This window comes from Equus asinus, chromosome 5 (genome assembly GCF_041296235.1).
Source record: "Equus asinus isolate D_3611 breed Donkey chromosome 5, EquAss-T2T_v2, whole genome shotgun sequence".
Taxonomy (NCBI): Eukaryota; Metazoa; Chordata; class Mammalia; order Perissodactyla; family Equidae; genus Equus; species Equus asinus.
Genome location: NC_091794.1, coordinates 98,796,084 through 98,818,165, shown reverse-complemented (window position 1 = coordinate 98,818,165; position 22,082 = coordinate 98,796,084). Strand labels below are relative to the sequence as shown.

The following is a 22,082-nucleotide window of genomic DNA, read 5'->3' as shown; positions in this document are numbered from 1 at the left end:
CCCTGCCCTTTCAGCCTCATCCCTTCATTCAGCAAATGAGAGAAAAAGTCATTCAACAAACTGAGAGTTTTCAACCCTTGGACTTTCTAGACCTCATGCCGATCCACCCAACAGCGTCTTCCCTGAGGAATATGTGTCCACAGTCACCTCCTACATGGTGACACCCATCCCCTCACCCACTCACCCATCAGTGAGTCAGCAGTGAGAACCGTTCCTAAGGGAGAGTGTGAAAGACACATCCTTCCACACGGGGACACACACCAGCTCAGCCCTACACATCATCCCCTCTGGCTCCAAACTGCTGGAGGCTCCTCTCCCTGGTCTGGCCCTGCCGCAGGGACACACCCGGGGGGGAGGAGCTGCCGTCTTAGTCTTAGTGGGGCCCAGCCTCGCCAGACAGCGAGCTCTTGTTTCCTCTCCTCCACCGGCTGGAACCGACATGGCCCAGGAACGTGCCGCCTGCGCCCTGGAGCCCGAGCAGGTCCAGCAGCTGCTGCTCTCCTGCCAGGAGGCCAAGAAGTCAGCCTACTGCCCCTACAGTCACTTCCCTGTGGGGGCCGCCCTCCTCACCCTGGACGGGAGGATCTTCTCGGGTAAGGGCGGGCGCCTGGGGACCCATCCCCGGCAGCCTGGATGGGGAAGTCAGAGGAGGACAAGCAGACAAGCGAGAAGGACGCGTGGGAGGCACAGGCCAAGAAGAGGGCAGCTCTGAGAGGGCAATGCTGCCTCTCGCCCCTGCTCTGGTTGCTGTCCGACACGGGGGCTTGAAGGTCTCAAGGAGCCCCAAAAACCCATCTGCTACTTAAATCCAAGGGCTTTCGATTCTTGGAGGACTGGGAAGCCGGAGGTGGGATGAGGAAGGGAGCTGGAAGGAGAGGCCGGAATGGGAGGCATCGGCAGTCCTCATGTCCTGGGGGGGAGAGGGTTAATTCTCTCTGAGCCCTCCTGTGTCCGGACCCTGCTAAGGCCCCCACAAGTTCTGTCAGCAAGTCCACCCCTCCGACCCACCGACCCAGGTGTTACGCCCATTTTTCAATGCAGAAACTGAGGCCCAAAGAGGTGACACAGCCTGCTCAAGGTCACACGGCGACACTGGTGGTGGAACCCATGGCTGGGGTCCCCAAAACCCTGCTTTTTCCCATCACCCACCATGCTGGCGGATGGCTGGGGGAGAAAGCCAGGAATCCAGGTCAGGCGGCTTGTTGATAGGGTGCCGGCCTTGCAGAGAGTCTTGGAGGAAAGAGCCAGGATGGGTTTGGTGACCAGCAATGAGTGCTGGCCTGGCGAGGTGGAGACAGGAATCTGAGTCAGCATGAATCTGTTCCTAAGCAACTTTCCTTTGTTTTGTTGGTTTGTGGGGTTTTTTATATGCTTTTTGGTGAGGAAGGTTGGCCCTGAGCTAACATCTGTTGCCAACCTTCCTCTTTTTCTTTTTCTCCCCACAGCCCCAGTACATAGCTGTATATTCTAGTTGTAGGTCCTTCTAGTTCTTCTATGTGGGACGCCACGTCAGCATGGCTTTTGAGCAGTGTGCAGATCCACGCCCAGGATTTGAACTGGTGAACCCCGGGCGCCCAAAGCAAGCATGCGAACTTAACCGCTATGCCACTGGGCCCACCCTTGTTTTGTTGGTTTTATAGAAAAGCTCACTTGAGCAAAAGTTCACACTTATTTTTGCTAAGTTAAGGGGGATTCTCTTTCAGGATGGTGGGGAACATGGTGTGGAGGTGGCTGGTAAGCCATGCCCCTCCCCACCCCTCTCCTTCCCACGACCACCCCAGGGCAGATGAGAATTGGCACAAAGGGTTGGATGGGAGTGCCCAGTCCCGGTGCCTAGCCTTCTCCTTCCGCTTGGCAGCAGGTAGTTAAAGGAGCAGAGACTCCCACATGTGCATCTAACTGGTCACCCCCAGCACCCTGGGACAGGTGTGAGCCACTCACCCCCACTGCTGCTCAGCTGTGAGGCCACTGGGGCCCCTGCCTCCCCTCCCATAGTGCCCCTTCTGGGCTCTCCTTGATGTTCGTGTTATCTCTTTGTCTTTTGAGGTTCTGTCCAATTTCATGAGTCACCTGAGTCTTAAACAGCTTTGAGCTGGAGAAGTAACCTTGAGCGAGTGCTAACACATGGAAGGAACGTGCCTAATGTTACCCGTCTAACCCTTACAAGCCTGCAAGGTGGTCGCTATATCCCCACCTTGCAGAGAAGGAAACAGGCTCTGGGAGGTTAACCCGTAAGCCCACAGAGCTGGAATGTGAACCCTGAGCTCCTCTGACTCCAAAGTCTGCTACTCTGAGGGGAATAAAGAATCTCTGCGTCCCATGTGGAAATTCAGGCCTGGCCTGGTGGCTCAGATGGGTATTAAACATTAACCACTATCACAAACAACATTGCCACCCACCCTACCCCATGGCTCCAGGACCATGCACACGGAATCAGCTATTGCTTCTTTCCAACGCCTCCACATCCCCTTCAGATGGTATACAGGGAGGGGCCCCCCTCCATCCTTGCACTGATTCATTCATTCAACAAGTATTCACCGAGCACCAGTTACGTGCTGGGTAACGTACCAGGTGCTGGGGATATCACAGCGAACAGAAATGACATAGTCCCTGCTCTCGAGGAGGTCCCTTCCTCTTACGCAGGCCATGGCTCAAAGTGGGAGCCTCACCTGATGACTGTGGGAGTGAATGAATGAAGTGAGCAGGAGGGTAGCCTATTTAAGTCGCAGGGAAGAACCTGGTGTCCCCAGAGAAAGGGCTGTGCAGTGGGGCTTTAGGGAGGCCCTATGGGATGGGGCGAAGGCTCTGGAGTTAGAGGCTCCTGGGTTTGAATCCTGGGCTGCTGTTTATCGGCTGTGTGACCCTAGCAAGACCCTTCACCCTTCTGAGTGTCAGCTTACACGGTTGTAATGGGAGGATCACTAAGCCGGCTTTTCAGGGCGGCTGTGATCGGAGCGGGCTCGCCTGGCCTGGCGTGGCGGCCAGGGTCCTGCCTGATTGCTGGAGCCGCGCCACCTCCATCAGTGCATGTGTTGACTCTCATCCCTGGCTGTGGGGCTTTAAAGGAGCTGATGCCTGTAAACAGATTAGCACAGGTTCTGGCCCACAATAAGAATGTCACAGATGATGGCTGCTTCTACTTCTCCTCTGAAAGGGATGATGATGATGACTGGGAGGCAGATTGCGGAGGGCTTTTGAAGGCTGAGCAGAGACACCGAGATCTGATGAGGTAGGAAGTAGGCAGCCAAGGAATGTTATTAAGAAGAAGAGTAACACAAGAGTGGTGTTCGAGGACAATTCATCTGTTAGTACTCAAGGAGGGCAGAGGCAGAGAGTGTCAGGGGGACGATGTCTGTCTTGTTCACTGACCTGTCCACGGTGCCGGCACCTTGCCTGGCCTATACTGCGTCCTCAGGTAAGGTTCAGTGAATGTGTGAATGAATCGCTCGGACTAGGACAGTAGCAGGTAGAATGAAGAGGAAGGAAAGGTCTCAGAGATATCGTGTGGGACAAATGGACCGGGCCTGGGATGGGCAGTATTAGAAACAGAGGAAAGGAATATTGTTCTAGGATTTCCAGCCAGAGCAGCCAGGGAGTGACGAGGCACTGACCGAGGTGGGACACTGAAAGCAGAGCTGGCTGATACTGGGGACATGACGGGCAGGAACCAAGAGCAATATTAATAGACACCATGGATTGAGCGCTCACTAAGCTCTTCGTATGAAAGATCTCTTGTAATGTGACAGCCACTATGTGAGGGAGGACAATGAGTGTCACATGCATTAGTCAGAGCACTTTCAGTTGTAAATGAGAGAAACCCCCCGGAACCGTAATGGGCAAGGGTAGATGTTGTCTCAGAAACAGTTGGATCCAGGAACTCAGATGTCACCACGCCCTTCCTTATCCTTCTGGGTGCTGGTTTCTTTCTCTTACCCTGCAGGTGGACTTTCTCCAGGCATCAGGGAACATAAGTGCAGGCTCGAGATGGAAAAATTCCAGGAAGGGCTCGATTGCATGTGCTCATCCCCGGACCAATCACAGTTGTGAGGGAGTACTGTGATGGGACCTGCTGATTCGCATATCCTCCTTGATGGGGGTCTGTACCCACAAGGACTGTGGAGGTGCCAAGCAGACCAAAACCGTTGCCAAACGCCCCACGTTTTATAAATGAGCTATCCGAGATTCAGTTTGATCTGATTCCAAATGCCACACTCTTTCTGCTGCAGGGTGGATATGCGGATGGGGCAGAGAGTCGTGATGAGGAGAGGGGAACCAACGGAGGACCTTCCCCAGAATCTCTGGATCTCCTTACTGAGATGGAAAGGGAGGACAGACGGCAGTATGGCAGGGCTTGGAGGGGAGGGGACCTTGAACCACGGAGGAAACCAGATAGGGCATCAGGGGTGATCCAGAGACATTAGGAAGCAGAGAGGGCACAGCGGTATTTAGACGCTGTGAGTTTACAGCTTATAGTGGGACAGGTCTGCCCAGTCCTGCGACTTTCTCCAGCTGCACAAAAGACCAGCCCCTCGTGGAATTTCCCCACCCAGAGGCAGCTGGTGTTCCATCCAATTCAAAAGCAGGTCTGGCTGCAAGGACAGCCTTTCTGTCACGATCTCGTAATAACGATCATTTTCCCTCTATTACCCCCAACCCCGCCCAGGCCTTGTGGCCCTCGCAGATGGGCCACCAGAATGGTAGTTCATAGCTACAACAACTACCTTCTGTGACTGCTGTCGGGAGAGCCACAGAGAGAGGAGGAGCTGGGTGAGGTGAGGACACAAAGAGAAGCCTTAAGATGGGACAGAAGCGGGACTGGGCAGGGGAAACGGAGCCAGCCCAGGGCCTCCCAGGTGGCAGCCCTCAGCCAGGGTCTGTGGAAAGCCGATGAGAGATGGTGGAGGAGAATCACGGAGGACCGCTCTTTGCTGGCTCCACACAAGGGATGAGAGTTTCTCTCCTCAGCTCGTGCCCTTGGTCTATCTCTCCCTCCCTCTCTCTAGAAGGACTACGGCGCTTTATACATGCCGTCGCCATCTAGGGAAAAAAACACTTTACTGGATCAGCTGTAATGAATTCTGGGAGGAACGAACAACATTTACAAAGACACTTGAGGGGGCCAGCCCAGTGGCGTAGCAGTTAAGTTCATGCACTCCACTCCAGCGACTGGGGTTTGCAGGTTCAAATCCTAGGCATGGACCCACACAGCTTATCAAGCCATGCTGTGGCAGGCATCCCACATATAAAGTAGAGAAAGATGGGCACAGATGTTAGCTAAGGGCCAGTCTTCCTCAGCAAAAAAAAGAGGAGGACTGGCAGCAGATGTTAGCTGAGGAGTAATCTTCCTTAAAAAAAAAAAAGACAAGGATATCCTGGCTAATTGCTGAATCCAGCTTGCCTTGGCTAAGCCTTCAATCTGGCCCTTCACCCGTCTTCCCCAGATCAGCCCCCACCCTCCTGATTCCTCCCTGGGCTCCCTTTCTCCTCCACGTCACTCTTTGGTGCTTTATATTACCCTCTCTGCACAGCGGTTGACTTACTGCAGGCCCCTCAGCCCCACCCACAGCACTTCCAAGTGAGTCAAAGCAGGCTCCCCAGACCAGCTTCCTCTCCTTGCAGCCCTGCCCACCTGCCACACCTGGGGTTCATCCATTGGTGCACTCCATTGTCACTCAACAGTGGCTCATTACAAGGATGAGCTTCACTAACACCTCTGAGTCTGAGTTAGGATAATGCATACGTGAAACTGCGTTGCATTGGCAGTGGGCAGGGGGGCAGGAACACGGAGAGAGTGTAGTCCTCAAGCACGTGGACATGACGTTTCTCTAGTCCTTTGATTCTCAAATGTGGTCCCAGACCCCCAGCCTCAGCACCTCCTGGGAATTTGTTAGAAATGTGAATTCTTGGGCTCCAACCCAGACCCACTGAGCAGAAACTCCAGGGGTAAGGCTCAGATATCCGTTTTAAGAAGCCCTCCAGAGGATTCTGATGCCCACATGCTTGAGTGTGAGAACTGCTGCTCTAATCTTACTAAGATCCCTCAGAAGAGAGAGTGGGCACAGGCCCCGTGCCATGCTCTCCTGCCCTGCTCTCTACTCTGGGTGACCGGGTCAGAACTGCCTCTTTGTGAACTTTTTCCTTGCTGATGTCTAGATGACATCTGACCCCAACCCTGGCTTAAGCACCAAACCACCTCAAAACATGGCCTCACAGAAATGCCAGAAAGAAAAAGGACAGTCCTTGTATCCGACAGGCCAGGATGTGAGTCCTGGCTCCCCGCCACCAGCCTCAGCTCTTACCCTCTGCAGAATGGGGTTATAGCAGGAGCTGCCTTACAGAGTCGTTAATGGGATTAATGACATAGTGCAGAGCAAGTGTTCCACAGAGTGCCTGGCAGTAAAAGGAAAGCAATTAGAGAAAAGAATAGCGGCTGGCCTAGCAGTGCAGCGGTGAAGTGCGCACGTTGCGCTTCGGCGGCCTTGGGTTCACCGGTTCAGATCCCAGGTGCGGACATGGCACCACTTGGCACGCCATGCTGTGGTAGGCGTCCCACGTATAAAGTAGAGGAAGATGGGCACAGATGTTAGCTAAAGGCCAGTCTTCCTCAGGAAAAAGAGGAGGATTGGCAGCAGATGTTAGCTCAGGGCTAATCTTCCTCAAAAAAGAATAAAAGAAAGCAATTAGTAATAATAGCACCATCATCATAGTATTATTTGGTCCAATCTTCTAATTATGGATTCCTCACTTGGCACCATCCCAGCCCGTCTCGTGTGTGTTTTGGAGGAAGTGAAAGCAACACCAGGAATGGAATTGGTTTGCCTAGATAGACGACAGCCTGTTTTCCAGGCTTAGGGAAGCAAAACAAATTGTTTGGCCTTTCAGATTGCAGTTCATGGCCAAGGACTTCCTCTTTTTTCCTTGTTTTTAAAGCAAGACGGAAATTACGCTTGAACTTGCGAGACGCCCCAAATACAGTTATTCCCTTGCATCTCAGAGCTCTAGCACTGAAGTGGGAAATTTCATCATTTGATAATAAGTAACTGGGAGGCTCGTTGGCCCCACTGTTCTAGGCCTTGGGCATGCTGCAATGTACAGCATAGACAAAGTCCCTGCCCTCAGGAAGTTTACACTACAATGGAGGAATTAGATAATAAAGACATATATTTAGGAAGGTGTTAAGTGCTATGAAGAAAATTAAAGCAGGATAAATGGATTGAGAGGGTTGGAGGCAGTGGTGGGAGGAAGCAATTTTAGATAGGGCAATCACAGAAGGCTTCTCTGAGGAGGTGACATTTGAGCAGAGACCTGAGTAGAGCCAGCTATGTGCATATAGAGAGTAAAGAGTTCCAAGCAGTGGGAACAGCCAGTGCAAAGGTCCTGTGGCAGAAGCTTCCTAGCCATCCTTGGGAACAGCTGCAAGGCTAATAGGCCTGGAGAGCAAAATGAGATGAGGTCCAAGAGGTAGGCAGGTTGGCACTATATTATGTAAAGGCTTGTAATCCTGGAAAGGATGTCCAAGTGCCTGAAGGACAGAAATAGGGCCACTGTCATGCCTTGTCTAGACGGAGCAGAAGCTCAGTCACCCAGGCCTACCGCCACCAGAACGCTGACTTTCAGGCAATTAATCAGAGCACTTAGCAGGCTTTGTACTGACTGCTTTACACGCGCCATCTCAACTCATCCTCACTGGAGGCCTCTGTGGAGGGCACTGCCATTGTCAGCTCACGGATGAGGACACTGAGCCTCCAGAAGGTTCAGTCCCTTCCCCAAATTCTCAGAGCCAGTAGGACAAAGGGTCGCAGGGTAGAACCTCGGGGCTCTTCCTACAAAGGCCTCTCTGAGCAGCAGGGCTTGTAAGCGTGCTGCCTTCTGAAACAACGCCTCTCTCTTTCTAACTGGCCTGTTGAAATCTTGCCCACAGGAAAGGAAGGTTTCTCTGTATGAGGCCATTCCGCACTTCACACGCAGACACGGGCAACCGTCCTGACAGACTGGGCCTTCTGCAATTTGGCTATTTGCTTTAGCAGCTCCTCCATAAAACCCAAGATTTATATGAATCACATTGAATAGGGGAAGTGCCCACGAGTCAGGGACACGGCAGGGCTGGGAGGATTGCTAGATGGAGAGTGGGGAGCAAGCCTGGCAGGAATCTTAATCTGGGAGAGACAATGAACCAATTAAAAAAAAATAAGGGGCCAGCCCGGTGGCATAGTGGTTGGGTTTGCACGCTCTGCTTTGGTGGCCTGGGGTTCGCAAGTTCAGATCCCGGGTGTGGACCTAGCACCACTCATCAAGCCGTGCTGTGGTGGTGTCCCACATAAGATAAAGGAAGGTTGACACAGATGTTAGCTCAGGGCCGATCTTCCTCACACACACACAAAAAATTATTAATTTAATTTAATTAAATAAAAATCTGGGAGAGGCAGAAGTCAAATGCAGTGAGGTCAAAGTCAGCAAAGGTGGGAAGGGCAGATGTGGACGGGCAGGCAAGGATGGGTTTAAAGGAAGTCTTTTCAGGTGGCCATCAGGAACCTGTCTGGGGAGTCTTGCTGGGGAGCAAGAGAGATGTATTCATTTATTCACTTAACTTTCATTGACCCAGCAGAGAGGCTGAGCAATAAGGGGCCAGCTGTCCTGGCCACTGTAACTCACATGTGGATATGAACAAATGCTTGGCCAAAGCAGGTGGGCAATAAAAGTTAACCACTCCTTGATCGCTCCCTGTCCTGCATCCCAACTGTATTGACAGATTTCTTTATGGTTGCAAGTGATAGAAATGCAAGTGAACTATTTTAGACAAAAGCAGAGTGTATTGGCTCATATAACTAACTATAGGAAGAGCTGGAGTGTGGCTGGGCCTCAGGGACAACTGGCACCAGGCCGGACTTTTCTGGCCATCTCTCATCTCATCTCTCATCCGTTCTTCTGAATGTCCATTTCATTGTCTCCTAATGATCTCCTCCATAACGAATGGAAACTAGGCCACCAGCAGGACCCAGGTCCACACTCTTAGTCTCACAGAGGAACTGTATTTCCTGCATGGAGAAGAACTCTGATTGGCCCAGTGTGGGTCAGGTGCTCATCCTTAGACCAATAAGAAGGTCATGTGAGAAAGGGTGGCCACTCCCACTTGAACTACGCACTGAGGAACGAGGTAAGACTCATTCCCCAGAAAAAAAAAGGAGGAAAAAGTGCTAAATTATCAAAACAATAAATGCTCAGTATAGTCTGCTCTTTGGTGCCCAGGATACACACCTGCCCTTCTTCCCAAAAGTGTAATTCCAAATCTGTCCCCACCTAACCCCACACAGCCTGTTAGTGAACACCCCCTGGTACCCCAGCAGGAGACTTGCAGCGAAGGTACCCAGCTGTCCAGGGACATCCATTCTCCTCCCTCAGTGGGACAGGAGTGCCCGTGATCCTGAGAACCGTGACAATGGGTAGGGGGTTAAAGGATTAATTTGTGATTAATTTAACCCCTCCTCCTCACACGTCGATGTGAATAAGGAAGGAGCAGAAAAATAGGGGACAAAAATATATGAGTAGAGAATGACCAAACACTTTCCAAATTTGATAAATACAGGAGGAACAAAATACTGCATAATCGCAATGAAAGCTCAGACTTAGAAAAAGGGAGTGTAACAGGTGAGGAACAGACTAAGTTGAGGAAACAAACGCAAATGCCGCGACTCGAACAAGACCCCTGCTCACTCAGGTCTCTCCTCTAACAGAGCAGGGCAGGGCTGGAGTCTGGGCATGCGGACTCTTCTGCTCCCCTCAGCTCTGCAAGGTGGTTCAGGAGATCAGCTTCCTTCTGTCTTGATGTCCTGCCGTCCACAGAGTGGTGTCCTCATCCCCCTGTTCAAAACTGGCACACGTCATCACATCCATGTTCCAGCCTCTGAGAAAGGGAAAGATGAAGCGGGGGGCAAGCCACGTCCCCAGAAAGATGTCATGTAGAAGTTGCACCCATCACTTCTGTCCACATCCCATTGGCCAAAACTGCGGGACTACACGCCTCCAGGGAGGCTGGGAACTGTATCTCCAGCTGGGTAGCCATGTGCCCAGCCAAAGTGCAGTGGATTCTGTTGGGAGAGGGAACACTGGGAATGGTCTTTGCCACAAGCCCCCTGTGGCCTGTAAATATCTGTGCACATCCTTCTTCCCACACATAGGACCCACTTCCCACCCCCTCAAGGGAGGCCACCCAAAGTCTCACCCAGTCACTGCTCCAGCTCCAAGAGTAGGATCTCATGGTGGTGCACAGTCCCCTTCCTTGGGTCCAGATGTGGCCCTGCTGTTTTAGTGGCCCGAACACTAAAAAGTAATCGTCTGCCCGCCACTTCACACCCACTCCTGCAATACACGACATGAAGCCGGAAGGGATAACAGTCATCAAATCACCTGTTAGGAAAAGGGGAGAACAGAGAGCACACGGCGACCACTCGTCCACGCAGTTATCACCCTCGCCGGGCAAGAAGGCTGCAGACTCCCTGCTCTGGCGGACACTCTGCCTCTCTTTTCTGCTCTGGGGGTAACCTCCTTGTCCACTGTCCGCTGGGGCCCCTGGCTTGGCCCTCTGGGAGCTTCTTCCTTGACCATTATTATCCTCAGGCCCACATCTGAGTGGGGGTTGGAGAGAACGCCCTCTTTGGGGCTATACAGCTCTCTCAGCTCACTTCCGTTGGTGGAGTTATGGGGGTCTAGAGCTTTATTTAGGGATGGAAAAATCACAGGATTTTGTAGGCCAGACTTTTGGCTTCTTTGGCTCTCCAAAATACCATAAACTTGGAAACTTTCCGGTCTCTTTGCTTCCAATCCCTTTCAGACAGGAGTGCCACACCCAGAGATCCTTGCTGGACACGGTTCTCAAGCTACCAACTCTCCTTTTTCACTAACTGGCTTTCCTGCCCAGCCCAGCCCTGCTGCCTCATTTAAACACTAGCTACCTTGAGGTACCAGAAACAAAAGGCTGGGTGGGAAGATGACATTCTTAATCAGAACTTTGCCACAGAGCTGACTCCCATTGCCATTGCCAGGTAGAAAAATCCTAATGATCGGTGACGTGGTCTGCCTTCTGGGTTATTGCAGGGTGGGCCTTCACCAATCTGATGGAGTGGCAGGGGCCCTCAGCTTTCCACCTGCCGTGTCTGTATTTTCTTCTACATTGCCTAATTGATAGGCCAAGGCCACATGTTGTAGACTTTTATGGTAAACCCGCATCCCACCTTCAGTCTCTGTATTAGTCAGATATAGGTTAAGCTGCTGTAACAAAAATCCCCAAGTAAAATGACCCAAACATGGCAGAATTCTTTTTCTCTCACATAACAATTCAGAGTAGGCTGTGGGTCCAGGGCAAAAGGCAGCTCAACTCTGAGCCATGAGTTGACAAGGACACCAAGTTTCTTCTGTCTCATTGCTCCTCCATCCCCATGACCACAAACCACATGGTCAAAGCTGTCACCCCATCGCAGCCTGTGGAGGGGCAAGGAAAGGAAGTAAAGAGTGAGCAATCTTCTTACAAAAAATGTGATCCAGAAATCTCTTTGGACCACATATTGGCCAAACTTAGTCACATGGCCACACTATGCAGCAAGGGAGTCTGGGAAATATAGTCTCTGGCTGAGTGGTCATGTGATCCACCATATTGGAAGGGGAGGGGGGTCACTTGTATTACTTAAAGGAAGGAGGAGAAAATGAATACCGGGGAACAATTACTGTCTCTGCCTCAGGGAGAAAGGCAAGCTGCGAAGGGTGATACAGACCATATAACATGTCCTGATGGCCAGGGGAAGGCCCAGCTCCTGGAGCCATTTGTCCATGGCCTTCCCTCCCTGCATATGGGGAGTTTCTTAGTCAGTCAACCTGGCTATGCCAACGTTTTATCTCCTGGGAGCAGGCATTGCCCTCTGTCCCCCAGGGTCACCCCTGAGAGGGACACTGGGGAGGACTTCCTGACTGCAGGCTGTGCCACCTTCACAGCCTACCTCTCACGAGAAGCCTGGGGTTGCCTTAAGTCTTGTGCAATCACAGAGACCTTTTGCAAAGCTTGGGTGTTTTTCTTGGGTTAGTTTGATGGTTTTGACAGTTTGTTTTGAAACACACGTCACATAGAACCCTGGTTGATCTCTGATAGCTGATAACCAGCACCAAAAATTTTGCCTAGGCCCAATCTTTGAATCAGGAGCCCCTCCCACCACCACTGCCACCAGCCTGCAACCCACCCTGTGGCTTCTGTCTCTTAGATTCAGGGCTGGGGGTCTGGCTTACCTTCTTAAGCTTCGGCATCTCCCTTGACCTTGACCTCCCCTGGGGAGATGAGGCCGGGTTCATACGCCCTGTTAGGCTGCCCCTGCTCCCAGGCTGTGCTTCGAGATGGAGGCCTTGGGTAAGTGAGGAGAGAGGGCATTTCTTGGGCAGGGTCCCTGCCCCAGTGGGTCACAGAGTCTCCTGCCCTGGGTCAAATTGCCTTCTCCTTCTCCCCACCCCATTCAGGGCAACAGGTCCCTCCCTGCCCTGGGATGGGGCAAGCCTCTTGCTCAACATGTGCAACAGGAAGGGCTTCCGCTCACTAGGCGCTCCTCTCTTCTCAGGGTGCAACATAGAAAACGCCTGCTACCCTCTGGGCATCTGTGCTGAACGGACTGCCATCCAAAAGGCCGTCTCAGAAGGGTACAAAGACTTCAAGGCAATTGCTATCGCCAGGTGAGTGGGACAGGCGGGTCGCAGCAATATCCATTCATCTGTCCAGCCAACATCCACCACGCACCTATCATTCATCCATTCATTCACCTAACATATGCTTATGCCGCACTTCGTAAGTGCCAGACACCTTATAGGACGCAGGGCTGAGCGCTGAGGATAAGGAGATAGATAAGAAACAGACTCTGCCCTCGGCGAGCCGAAGAGTAGGGAAATAACCAAGGCAACTTGAAGACAAGGCAGGTGTGTTTTTGTTCTGATAACGGCACAAAGGGCAACAGAAACCCCATGAGATACAACAGAAAAGCAGCACAGAAATCCTCAGCTGCAGGGACCTAAGAATCACCTGGTAGGGACTCCCTGCGCCCCGTTTTACAGCTTAAGAAACTGAGGCCCAGAGAGGCTGAGCAACACTCCCAGGAGTTGGTGGCAGAGCCAGGACAAAACCAGATCCTTAGAGTCTCACTTCAGGCTCATCCCATTGCACCATGCTGTGCCGGGAACTCAAACGCCATTCCCCGCTCTCCTTGAGCTGACGCTGGGCCCCTTCATTGTGCCAGCTGACTCCTGCCCTGGGCGTCAATCGCCTCTAGTGCCAAGAACCAGAACACAAAGACAAGCTGGCACAGTGACAGCCAGGTAAACTCTGGTTATGGTTCCAACTCATCTAATCCCACCCAGGTTCCAGCTGAACCAGAGCACTGAGCAACACGCTCTCTGTGCCCCAAACATCACCATGCAAGTCCCCGCGTGCTACCCTCAAAGGATGCTCCTTGAGTTCTCATTGGCTCTGGACTCAGACTCAGTGGCTTCAGGATTCAAGCATGCGAAGGGCTCTTTGACTAATTCGGACCCCATCACACTCCTGATCTAATGGTGAATTGCTCTTGCGTGTACCTGTGCCTTGTCTCAGAGAGTCGTCTTAGCACGTTAATGGTGCGGGGGAAACGACATGGGAAATGTTGAACGCACCCGGAGAGAGACGGCATGGCCCACCCAATCTTGGTCTTTGGGGACGCCTGGGTGCAGTGCGTTCTCTCTTCCTTGCAGTGGAGCTGCACGACCTTTCTGGCAGAAATGCAAGCTGCGGAGATTGATGGGAGCTGTGTGACAGAAACGAGCTTCCATCTCTTTTATAAGATCTTAATCTCTGCCTCGGTCTGGCCCTGAGGGGGACCAGGTTATCGAAGGTTTTGTCCTGAGTAACTGGAGCCAAGGTGCACTTAGGGAGAAGGGCCCCGGCTTCCGAGAGCCCTCCCTGTGGCCAAGGTCAGGCCTGGAGTCCCTTCAGCTTTGGGAGAAATAGATGAGGCCGTGCTGGGAACATTCTGTGCGGATGAGCAGACATCAGGATGTGAATTACACTTTATTAAAAAAAAGTTGGGGAAGAATAACTCAATTGCAAAGCTGATCCAAGAAAATAATGATATTCTGGGGAAAAACAGGCCAAAGTCAAAGAAAGGATGATGGCACGGTAGCCTTGCTCTGTTTAGAATGTTCCAAATGAAAGGTGGTTTCTCTTGGTCATTATCTACTTTTAAACACGACCGGATATTGCTAGCAATGATTAGCAAATGTCCTTATTTACACAAAACCTGCATTTTTCTAGCACTCAATTGCTCTACTCCAGGGATCCAGCCCGCACCAGCATCCCTGAGGCAGAAATGCGGCCATTATTGCTCTAATGATTTGTTAAATCGAGAGCGTGGATTTAGAGGATGAAAGGATAGCGCCAACTCGCTTGTTAACGGGTGTGAACAGTCTGAGAGAGCCCTTTCGAAATCTGTGAGACGGGGACTGCAGAGCCCAGACGGGATTTTGCTAATTGGAAGATTAGCTTGTCCTGCTGAGGTCTTGGCTGGTTGAGTCTGATAAGCATGGCCCTAGTGTGTGACTAAAGTCAGCACAAGCCGCAGGAAACTATCCATGCCCAGCACAAGGGGGCAGAGGTAAACGGCGGGGGAGAGGGAGAAAGGCAGAAGCGTGGAGGGAAAGGCCTGATGGCCCCAGCAGGATCTGGGGTGCATCTTCTTCCAAGCTTTTAATTCTTCCATTTGGCAGGAACGTTGAGTCATGGGTAAAGCCCTGGCTCCGGGCTTAGTGAGACCTGGTTTCAAATCCTGCTCCCCTGCGGACCTCCGCTGGGCTTCACTAGGAAGCACGTTGCTGCTCCTCTCTGAGCCTGGCTTTTCATCTGTGAAGTGGAGGAGAGTAATACTTCCCCACTGGGCTGTTGCGAGGACTCGGGAAATTATTTCTGTAAGGCTCCTGGCACAGAGAATGCAATAATTAAAACTCTTGTTATAAGTTATCGTTATCACTTCTGCAAACTGCAAAACTACCGAAGGCAGAGGCCGCACATCCTGGGTTCAGATCCTGTTCTGCCACTCACCAGCTCTGTGACGTTGGGCAGGTCACGTCACCTTTCATGATCCGTAACACGTGGATGACAAGAGCACCTACATTCCTCTGCCTTATAGGGTTGTTAGGGGATGAAATTAATTAATGCACCTAAGGTCCTCAGCATAGTGCCTGGCACAGGGAAGTGCCATGTAAGTGTAAGCCATTATTACTATCGGCTGCCTCCCAGTTTCCAGAGCTACGCTGCTTGCATGCACCATCTTGTAACTTTTGGTGGTTGAACCCTAGGCCAAATCCAACTTCCCAGTGGAGTGTATGTTCACTGCCCACCCCCTCCAACTTGAAAACCCTAATGCAGCAGGTCATCTTGTCCAAGGAGCTATCCATTGGGCAGTTAGCCATGCATCTCACAAGACTGGGAAAGGAAGTGGTGATCTTGGCAAGGGCCAGATCATACAAGGCCTTACAGGCCAGGGAAAGGAGGCTGAATTTCACTCAGAGCACCTCTCCCATGGTGCTTCCTACAGTCTACCTGTGTTATGGCATTTACATGCAGATTTTATCTCCCCCTCCAGCCAGTAAGGGCCCTGAAGGCAGGGATTCTCTGCTTGGTCTTTGTTGCTCTTTCTCCCTGCCTGCCTAGCACTGAGCAGGCTCTCAGTCAACATGGGTGAAATGAAGTAAAAATAACACAGAGTCCAACCTCCAAAGAGCTTATGAGAGGCTCTGGCTGTAACACCTGTCACCTGGTCCTCACAAGGGTTAATTAGCTTCAGTAGACATCCAGGGCAGGGGTCCCCACCTTCTCATATCCCCATGGGTTTTTGTTCTGAAGCTGGCAGTGTGCTCAGAAAGGACCCCACCTTTCCATGGAGCAGAACCGTTCTTTGACTGGACCCCCCCACCTACAAAAGGGAGTTATCATGAGGATTAAATAAAACAGCACCCCAGCCCTCTGCCCTCAGCTGCTCTATTACACTCACGACATCTACCTCTAGCCCCACTTCATGCACGGCTGGTCAGTCAGTCGGTCGGCTGTCCGGCTCCCCTCAATAGTCAAAAACTCCTGCATGCAATGAATTTCATCTGTCCGTTCACTGCTGCATCCCCAGCACCCACAGTGCTGGGCATATAGTACATGCTCAATAAATATGTGGTAATTAATGAGATCATGTATATAAAGTGCTTTGCAGGATGCCTGGCATATTCTAGGCACATATTAAACAATGTGATATGGGGCTGGCTTGGTGGCACAGCAGTTAAGTTCGCACATTCCACTTCGGTGGCCCAGGGTTCGCCGGTTCGGATCCCAGGTGCAGACCTATGCACCACTTGTCAAGCTGTGCTGTGGCAGGCATCCCACATAAAAAAGAGGAAGACAGGCACGGTTGTTAGCTCAGAGCCAGTCTTCCTCAGCAAAAAGAGGAGGATTGGCAGCAGATGTTAGCTCAGGGCTAATCTTCCTCAAAAAAAGAGAAAAAAAAAGAATAAACAATGTGATAAGTATTATTAATATATAATAAGACGAATTATAAACTAGTACACAGAACACATAGTATATAATAAAACAGTATTTGATAAGGTACTAAAATTCTGACAGAGCTTATCTATGGAAAGGAGTAAGTGCCCAATAATTAGCATGGGCAATAACAATATGCATACAGCATTCTAAAATTTATGAAGCCTTTCGTATACCTTATCTCATTTTATCTTTCAACAACAACATAGATGACATTATTCCCCACATATTATAGACAAAGAAATTACCCTTGCATGGGTTAAAATGACTTGGTCAAATTGGCAAGAGGAGGAGCTGACGAAGAAGCGAACTTTAAATGCTGTTTTTCCAGAGGTATCACAGAGCTGTGGGTCTAGAAGAGCAAGGATGATGGCAGCTGCTGGCTTAACCTCTGGTGCCCCAGCAGGCTTGGAGGCTCTGACAGTTAAATTTACTTTCTTTAATCACCGTCCTCCACCCTGCTCAGAGCTGGAGGACTGCCTGGAGGTGCCTGAATTCTCAAAAACAAAGGATTACCCCTCCACTATAAGCTTGTCTTCTCCAGACTTTCTCCAATGCAAGGAGCCCAGTTTTCTCTTTGTTTCACATATGCCTCATTCTTTCATGCCTCAGGGCCTTTGCACATACTGTCTCCGTTTCCTGCAACACAGAAAAACTTGGGGCTTCAGAAGAGCACCTCTGTTACTTCATCTCACTGAACCTCTTTCCTGGTCATTCTGACCCTCAGGCTGTACCGGGAATGAAATGAAATAATGTATATCGAGTGCCTGGCACAGAGCTTGGAGCATAATAGTTGCTCACTAATGGTGGCTTATGAACGCTACACTTCCTCCAAGGACTGAGCCACATGCCACCTCCCCCACAAAACATTCTCCTCACTCTGTGGGCAGGGGCTGTCTCCCTCTCACCCTGCATTCCTACCGCATTGTGTTTAAAATGATAACATCCAGTTTTCCATGTTGCCCACTGGGCTGAACAATCTCTTTAAGGCGAGACACAAATTCTCCTTAACCTTTGTGTCCCTGGGGTGTGGGTGACTGTAAGCGATCACTAACGTTTACGGAATGCACTAATGCTCCTGCCCATGGCCTTGCTTCTTGGAAGTGTGGGAGGCCAGCGCATGCTTCTTCTCCACCTCGAGGACACAGCGCGTCTGTGACTCAGGAGCTGCCCGATGGGGTTTGACCTCATCTGGAGCAGGGCAGGACTCGGGGCCTGAATCTCAGCATTTGTGGTCGTGCCTCAGGAGACACTGATCCATGTCTGATTCTCTACTTCCCCAGTGACCTGCAAGATGACTTTATCTCCCCGTGCGGGGCCTGCAGACAAGTCATGAGAGAGGTAAGCAGCTTCTCTTTCTTTCTGGAAAGTAAAGGGATGCCTCCCTGCTTTCCCAGCCTACAGGAGCACGGCCAGGCTGCCAGCTGGGAGACACAGCCACTGTCCTAATTGCTACGTTGGCCGGCTTCTAAGGCCTCCACAAGCTTGCATGAATCATTGGAAATTATTCTTTCATTCGACAAACACTTACTGAGTGTCTAGTCTGTGCTAGACATGGAGCTAGCGCTGCGAGCCACGGTGAAAAGACAGGCCAGGCCCCGTCCTCACAGAGTCACCGTCTGGTGCAGGAGACTGACGATAAAGGAGGAGCAAAAGAAATCAACAGTAGAGTTTCTGAGAGTAATGAGGGCTATGGAAAAAGAACGCAGAAAAAGCAGTCAAGAGTGACAGAAGGGGCGGCAGGTGATATTCTAGATCAGGGTCAGCAAACGAGGGCGCCAGCCTTCTGCTTCTTGTTGTCAACTCAAAAAGCAAATTTGCCTGTTATTTTATCTCAGGATGAGTTTATGTGGGAATAGCCAAAAGAATTGTAATTCAAGATGTACATGCTATGGCAAACCACAGGCAAATCCAGCAAATAAGGGAGCGGCCTTTCAAGGGCAAAAGGGGGCGGAGGGAGGGGCTGTCCTAAAGGGAAGTCCACTGGGGGAAGGCGACAGTCGAGGGCTGCAGCGGCTTCTCATTGGCTGAGCCTCGGCTTTTCTCATTGGCTGAGCCTCGGCTTTTCTCATTGGCTGAGCCTCGGCTTTTCGCATTGGCTGAGCCTCGGCTTTTCTCATTGGCTGAGCCTCGGCTTTTCGCATTGGCTGAGCTGTTCCCAGGTCGGGAGAGAAATCTTCCTTCAGTAGGACAGAGTTTTACTTCCGGTGCAAGATGCCAGTGTGTCCCTCTTCCTTTTTGGTGTAATTGACAATATCCAACAGAGCATGAGAGCCCCCCCTACGGCTCCCCCTTCCCCACTCCAATTTAGTTAGGGTTTCTTTTATTAATTTCCACATTGTAAATAAAGTTTTATTGGCACAGGGCCACATCCACTTGTTCAGGTTTTGTCTGTGGCTGCTTTGGCCCTACAACAGCAGACCACATGGCCCATAAGGCCTAAAATATTTACTATCTGGTCCTTTACAGAGAAAGGTTTGCCAACTCCTGCTTTAGATGGCCAGGAAAGGCCTTTATTTGAAGATGACGTTTGAGTAGAGATATAAACAACGAGCAAAGATGAGGCAGACAAAGGCCTAGAGAAGACGTGCGGGCGGAAGAGCCAGGACGTTTAATGCCCGTACACCTGGTGGGTTTGATGAGTCGCAAGAAGGCCAGAGAGGCTCGAACACGGTGAGTGAGGGGGAAAAGCAACAGGACATGAAGTCAGAGGGTGGGCAGGGACGCCATGGCACACGGCCTTGGAGGTCACGGGACAGAGGGTATATTTTATTCTAAGAATAAAGGGAACTGAGTTGTACCCATTAAAATGGTAAATCTTATGTGTATTTTAGCACGTTAAAAAAAAAGTTGGGGAAAAAAAAGAGTAAAGGGAAGCCACTGTGTGTTTTTAAGAAAGGAGTCAAGGGGCTGACCCAGTGGTGCAGCAGTTAAGTGCGCACCTTCCGCTTCGGTGGCCCGGGGTTGGCCGCCTGGATCCTGGGTGCAGACATGGCACCGCTTGGCAAGTCACCTTGTGGCAGGCATCCCACATATAAAGTAGAGGAAGATGGGCACGGATGTTAGCTCAGGGCCGGTCTTCCTCAGCAAAAAGAGGAGGATTGGTGGTGGAGGTTAGCTCAGGGCTAATCTTCCTAAAGAAAAAGAAGGAAAGGACTCAAGGGATCCGATGCACTTTATACAAAGGTCATCTTGATGGAAAGCCTCAGTTTTTCAACTCTAAAAGCAGAAGGGTGGATCCCAGCATGAGTTCTTAATCTGGGCCCAGAGGAAGTTTTTGACGTGTGTGTGTACATTTGGGGAAGGAGAATGTGAGAATGCTGAGAATGACATTCTCAGCAGCTTTTGTGGACTCTCAAAGAGGTCTCTGTCCTCCATAGTCTCGAAAGGTTAAAGCCACCAGCTTGGAGAATCCCACAGGACCCAGGGCTCTGATGCGACATCATCAGCCCCTCTAAATACATCGTCTCATTTAATCCCCACCTCCAGCCTATAAGAAAAGGATGTGTCATTGTCCTCATTTCTCAGAGAAGTGAAATGACCTGCTGAAGGACACACAGCCAGTCGGTGACGAGCTGGCATTCATGGTCAGTTCAGGCCGACTGCAAAGCTGCCTCCTCACGGCTGCCTCCCTGCCTCTATGGTTCTGTAAATGGGACAAATTATTTTCAGCCTCAGAGGAGACATAATGACACTTTGCAGAACAGGAGCTGCTGGTTCCACGCGGGCTTCTGCTTTTGGAGTTGTGTAAATTCAGGGAAGAGAGGGTTGTATCAGTTTTGCTTTTGTGCCCTTAGGTTTCAAAGCATCTGTCGAACATGGCAGACATCTCCATCTTCCTCCCGCTTCTTGCCAGGACTGCAAACCAGACACAGTTAGCAGAACTCATTTCCCAAATCAGATGAAAAGTGTCACTATGAAGGCACTGAATTCACAATATGGACTTCGGGTCACTTCAGAGGGGCAGAAATGGCTGCCCAGCTCCAGGGCCTGTCTCAGGCCATGTGAGGAACCCACATCAGGACGCCCCCTCCCTGACTCCCGAGGTTCAGCTGCTCACTGCTATTTTCTCCAAACAGTTTAGATGGTGGCAAACGAGAGAAGTCGAGTGAAAAAGCTGAAGGAAAGAAAGGCAAAACTGAAAAAAAAAAAAAAAAGCAAATAGTAAGAGATGAGGCTTGGGGGCCAGGGACTGCTTTGCAGACTTTGCCCTGCTAAGCCTCAGTTTTCTCATCAGTAAAATGGGGATAAGAATAGCACCGACCTCAGAGGGTAGATATTGACATCAGGCGTGTGCGGTATCTCGTGTGTGCCGAGGTGGGCGTGCAGCTTCTGGTTGTGACGAGTAAATGTGATACTGTGAAGGAAATGGATATTGTTTTCCTTCATAACAGGAGGAGGTCTGGCCCCGGAAGTTGGATATTGTTCATATAAAGCCCTGGTGAGTCCTTAATCACAGATCGGAGCGTTTATTGCCCATTAACAATATGCCAAGCACTCTAACTGCTTAACACACATTCTTTCATTGGCTCGTCTCTCAAGCTCTATGAGCACGGTATGGGTATTGTCATTCCCATTTCACAGATGAGAAAACGGAGGCACAGAGAGGAACGTTAGACCGTAAGAGGGAGAGCCAGGCTCAAACCCAGGTCATTCCTAACCCCTCGGCCACACTGCCTCCCTCATGCTGGCTTTGCCTCTTTTCCAGTTTGGCACCAACTGGGATGTCTACATGACCAAGCTGGATGGCACGTATGTTGTCAAGACAGTCCAGGAGCTGCTGCCCGCCTCCTTTGGGCCCCAGGACCTGCAGAAGATATAGCGACAGTCAGAGAACATCCACCTCCTGGGAGAGCCTGGGTTCCCACCTGTGCTTAAGGGGGCAGCCACCTGGAAAACTTCATGAAGGTGTTCTCACGGACCTAGGGACATCTGTCAAATGGGCCCCAACCCTACAGGGGCTGGGCAGAGATGGCTTTTCCGAATTACACTCAAGAACCACGGTCTTCCACTGAAGTGATAAAGGGTTTCTCTCCGGCCTGGGCCACCTGCCTTGCAACCCACCTTGTCCTCCCCAGGACAAGAGCACCCCATGCTTTCCTTTCCTTCTCGAGAGCCCTCTTTAAAGTTCCAGCCCAGTCTGGACTGCCTCCCCACCAGCCGTCCCAGGTTCTACCCTGTTCTGAGCGACTTTCCTAATTATAATCGTCACAGAACATCCTGATTCGGGAGAGTGTGTTTTGTTCCGTGTCTGTGTCATTGCTCGCAGCTCTTAGGAGGGACACGGTGATCTGTCTTCACAGAAAGACTTGGACACTCACTGCTGGGGGAGGAAAAGGGCATCTCGGAACTGTATATCCTTTGGGGTAGAAAGCTGAGTTTTTAGGCTTCTTGCCCCTGCATTCTCCAGATGGGAGGCCCTGCTGGGCTGGGCCTAACTGCCACTGGCCATTCTAGAGTCTGTTTTGGGTTCAGTATAGACCTGAGCACTGGATGCTGT

The 22,082-nt window shown here is 51.0% G+C and overlaps 1 protein-coding gene and 1 long non-coding RNA gene across 6 annotated transcripts; one reads left to right on the top strand and one right to left on the bottom strand.

Moving 5' to 3' along the window:
• Positions 1-206: 206 nt before the first annotated feature.
• Positions 207-21,806, top strand: CDA (cytidine deaminase). 3 transcript variants are annotated; one of them, XR_001400292.3, is made up of 5 exons: positions 207-593; positions 12,594-12,705; positions 17,866-17,923; positions 19,052-19,255; positions 21,291-21,806. XR_001400292.3 is itself a non-coding variant. In XM_014855161.3 (4 exons), the coding sequence occupies exons 1-4, from the start codon at positions 440-442 to the stop codon at positions 21,402-21,404; spliced, it is 438 nt and encodes a 145-aa protein (XP_014710647.1). In that variant the 5' UTR covers positions 207-439; the 3' UTR covers positions 21,405-21,806. The 3 variants fall into 3 exon arrangements, 1 of the variants encoding a protein (XP_014710647.1); XR_011503588.1 differs by lacking the exon at positions 21,291-21,806 and adding an exon at positions 20,977-21,023 and having other exon boundaries at positions 227-593; XM_014855161.3 differs by lacking the exon at positions 19,052-19,255.
• Positions 8,365-12,498, bottom strand: LOC106840024 (uncharacterized). 3 transcript variants are annotated; one of them, XR_006527573.2, is made up of 4 exons: positions 12,271-12,476; positions 11,325-11,475; positions 10,220-10,356; positions 8,365-9,901 (listed from the first exon to the last, which is right to left on the bottom strand). It is a non-coding gene; the product is annotated as an uncharacterized lncRNA (long non-coding RNA). The 3 variants fall into 3 exon arrangements; XR_011503589.1 differs by having other exon boundaries at positions 8,390-9,901; positions 10,220-10,404; XR_006527572.2 differs by lacking the exon at positions 11,325-11,475 and having other exon boundaries at positions 8,384-9,901; positions 12,271-12,498.
• Positions 21,807-22,082: the final 276 nt, after the last annotated feature.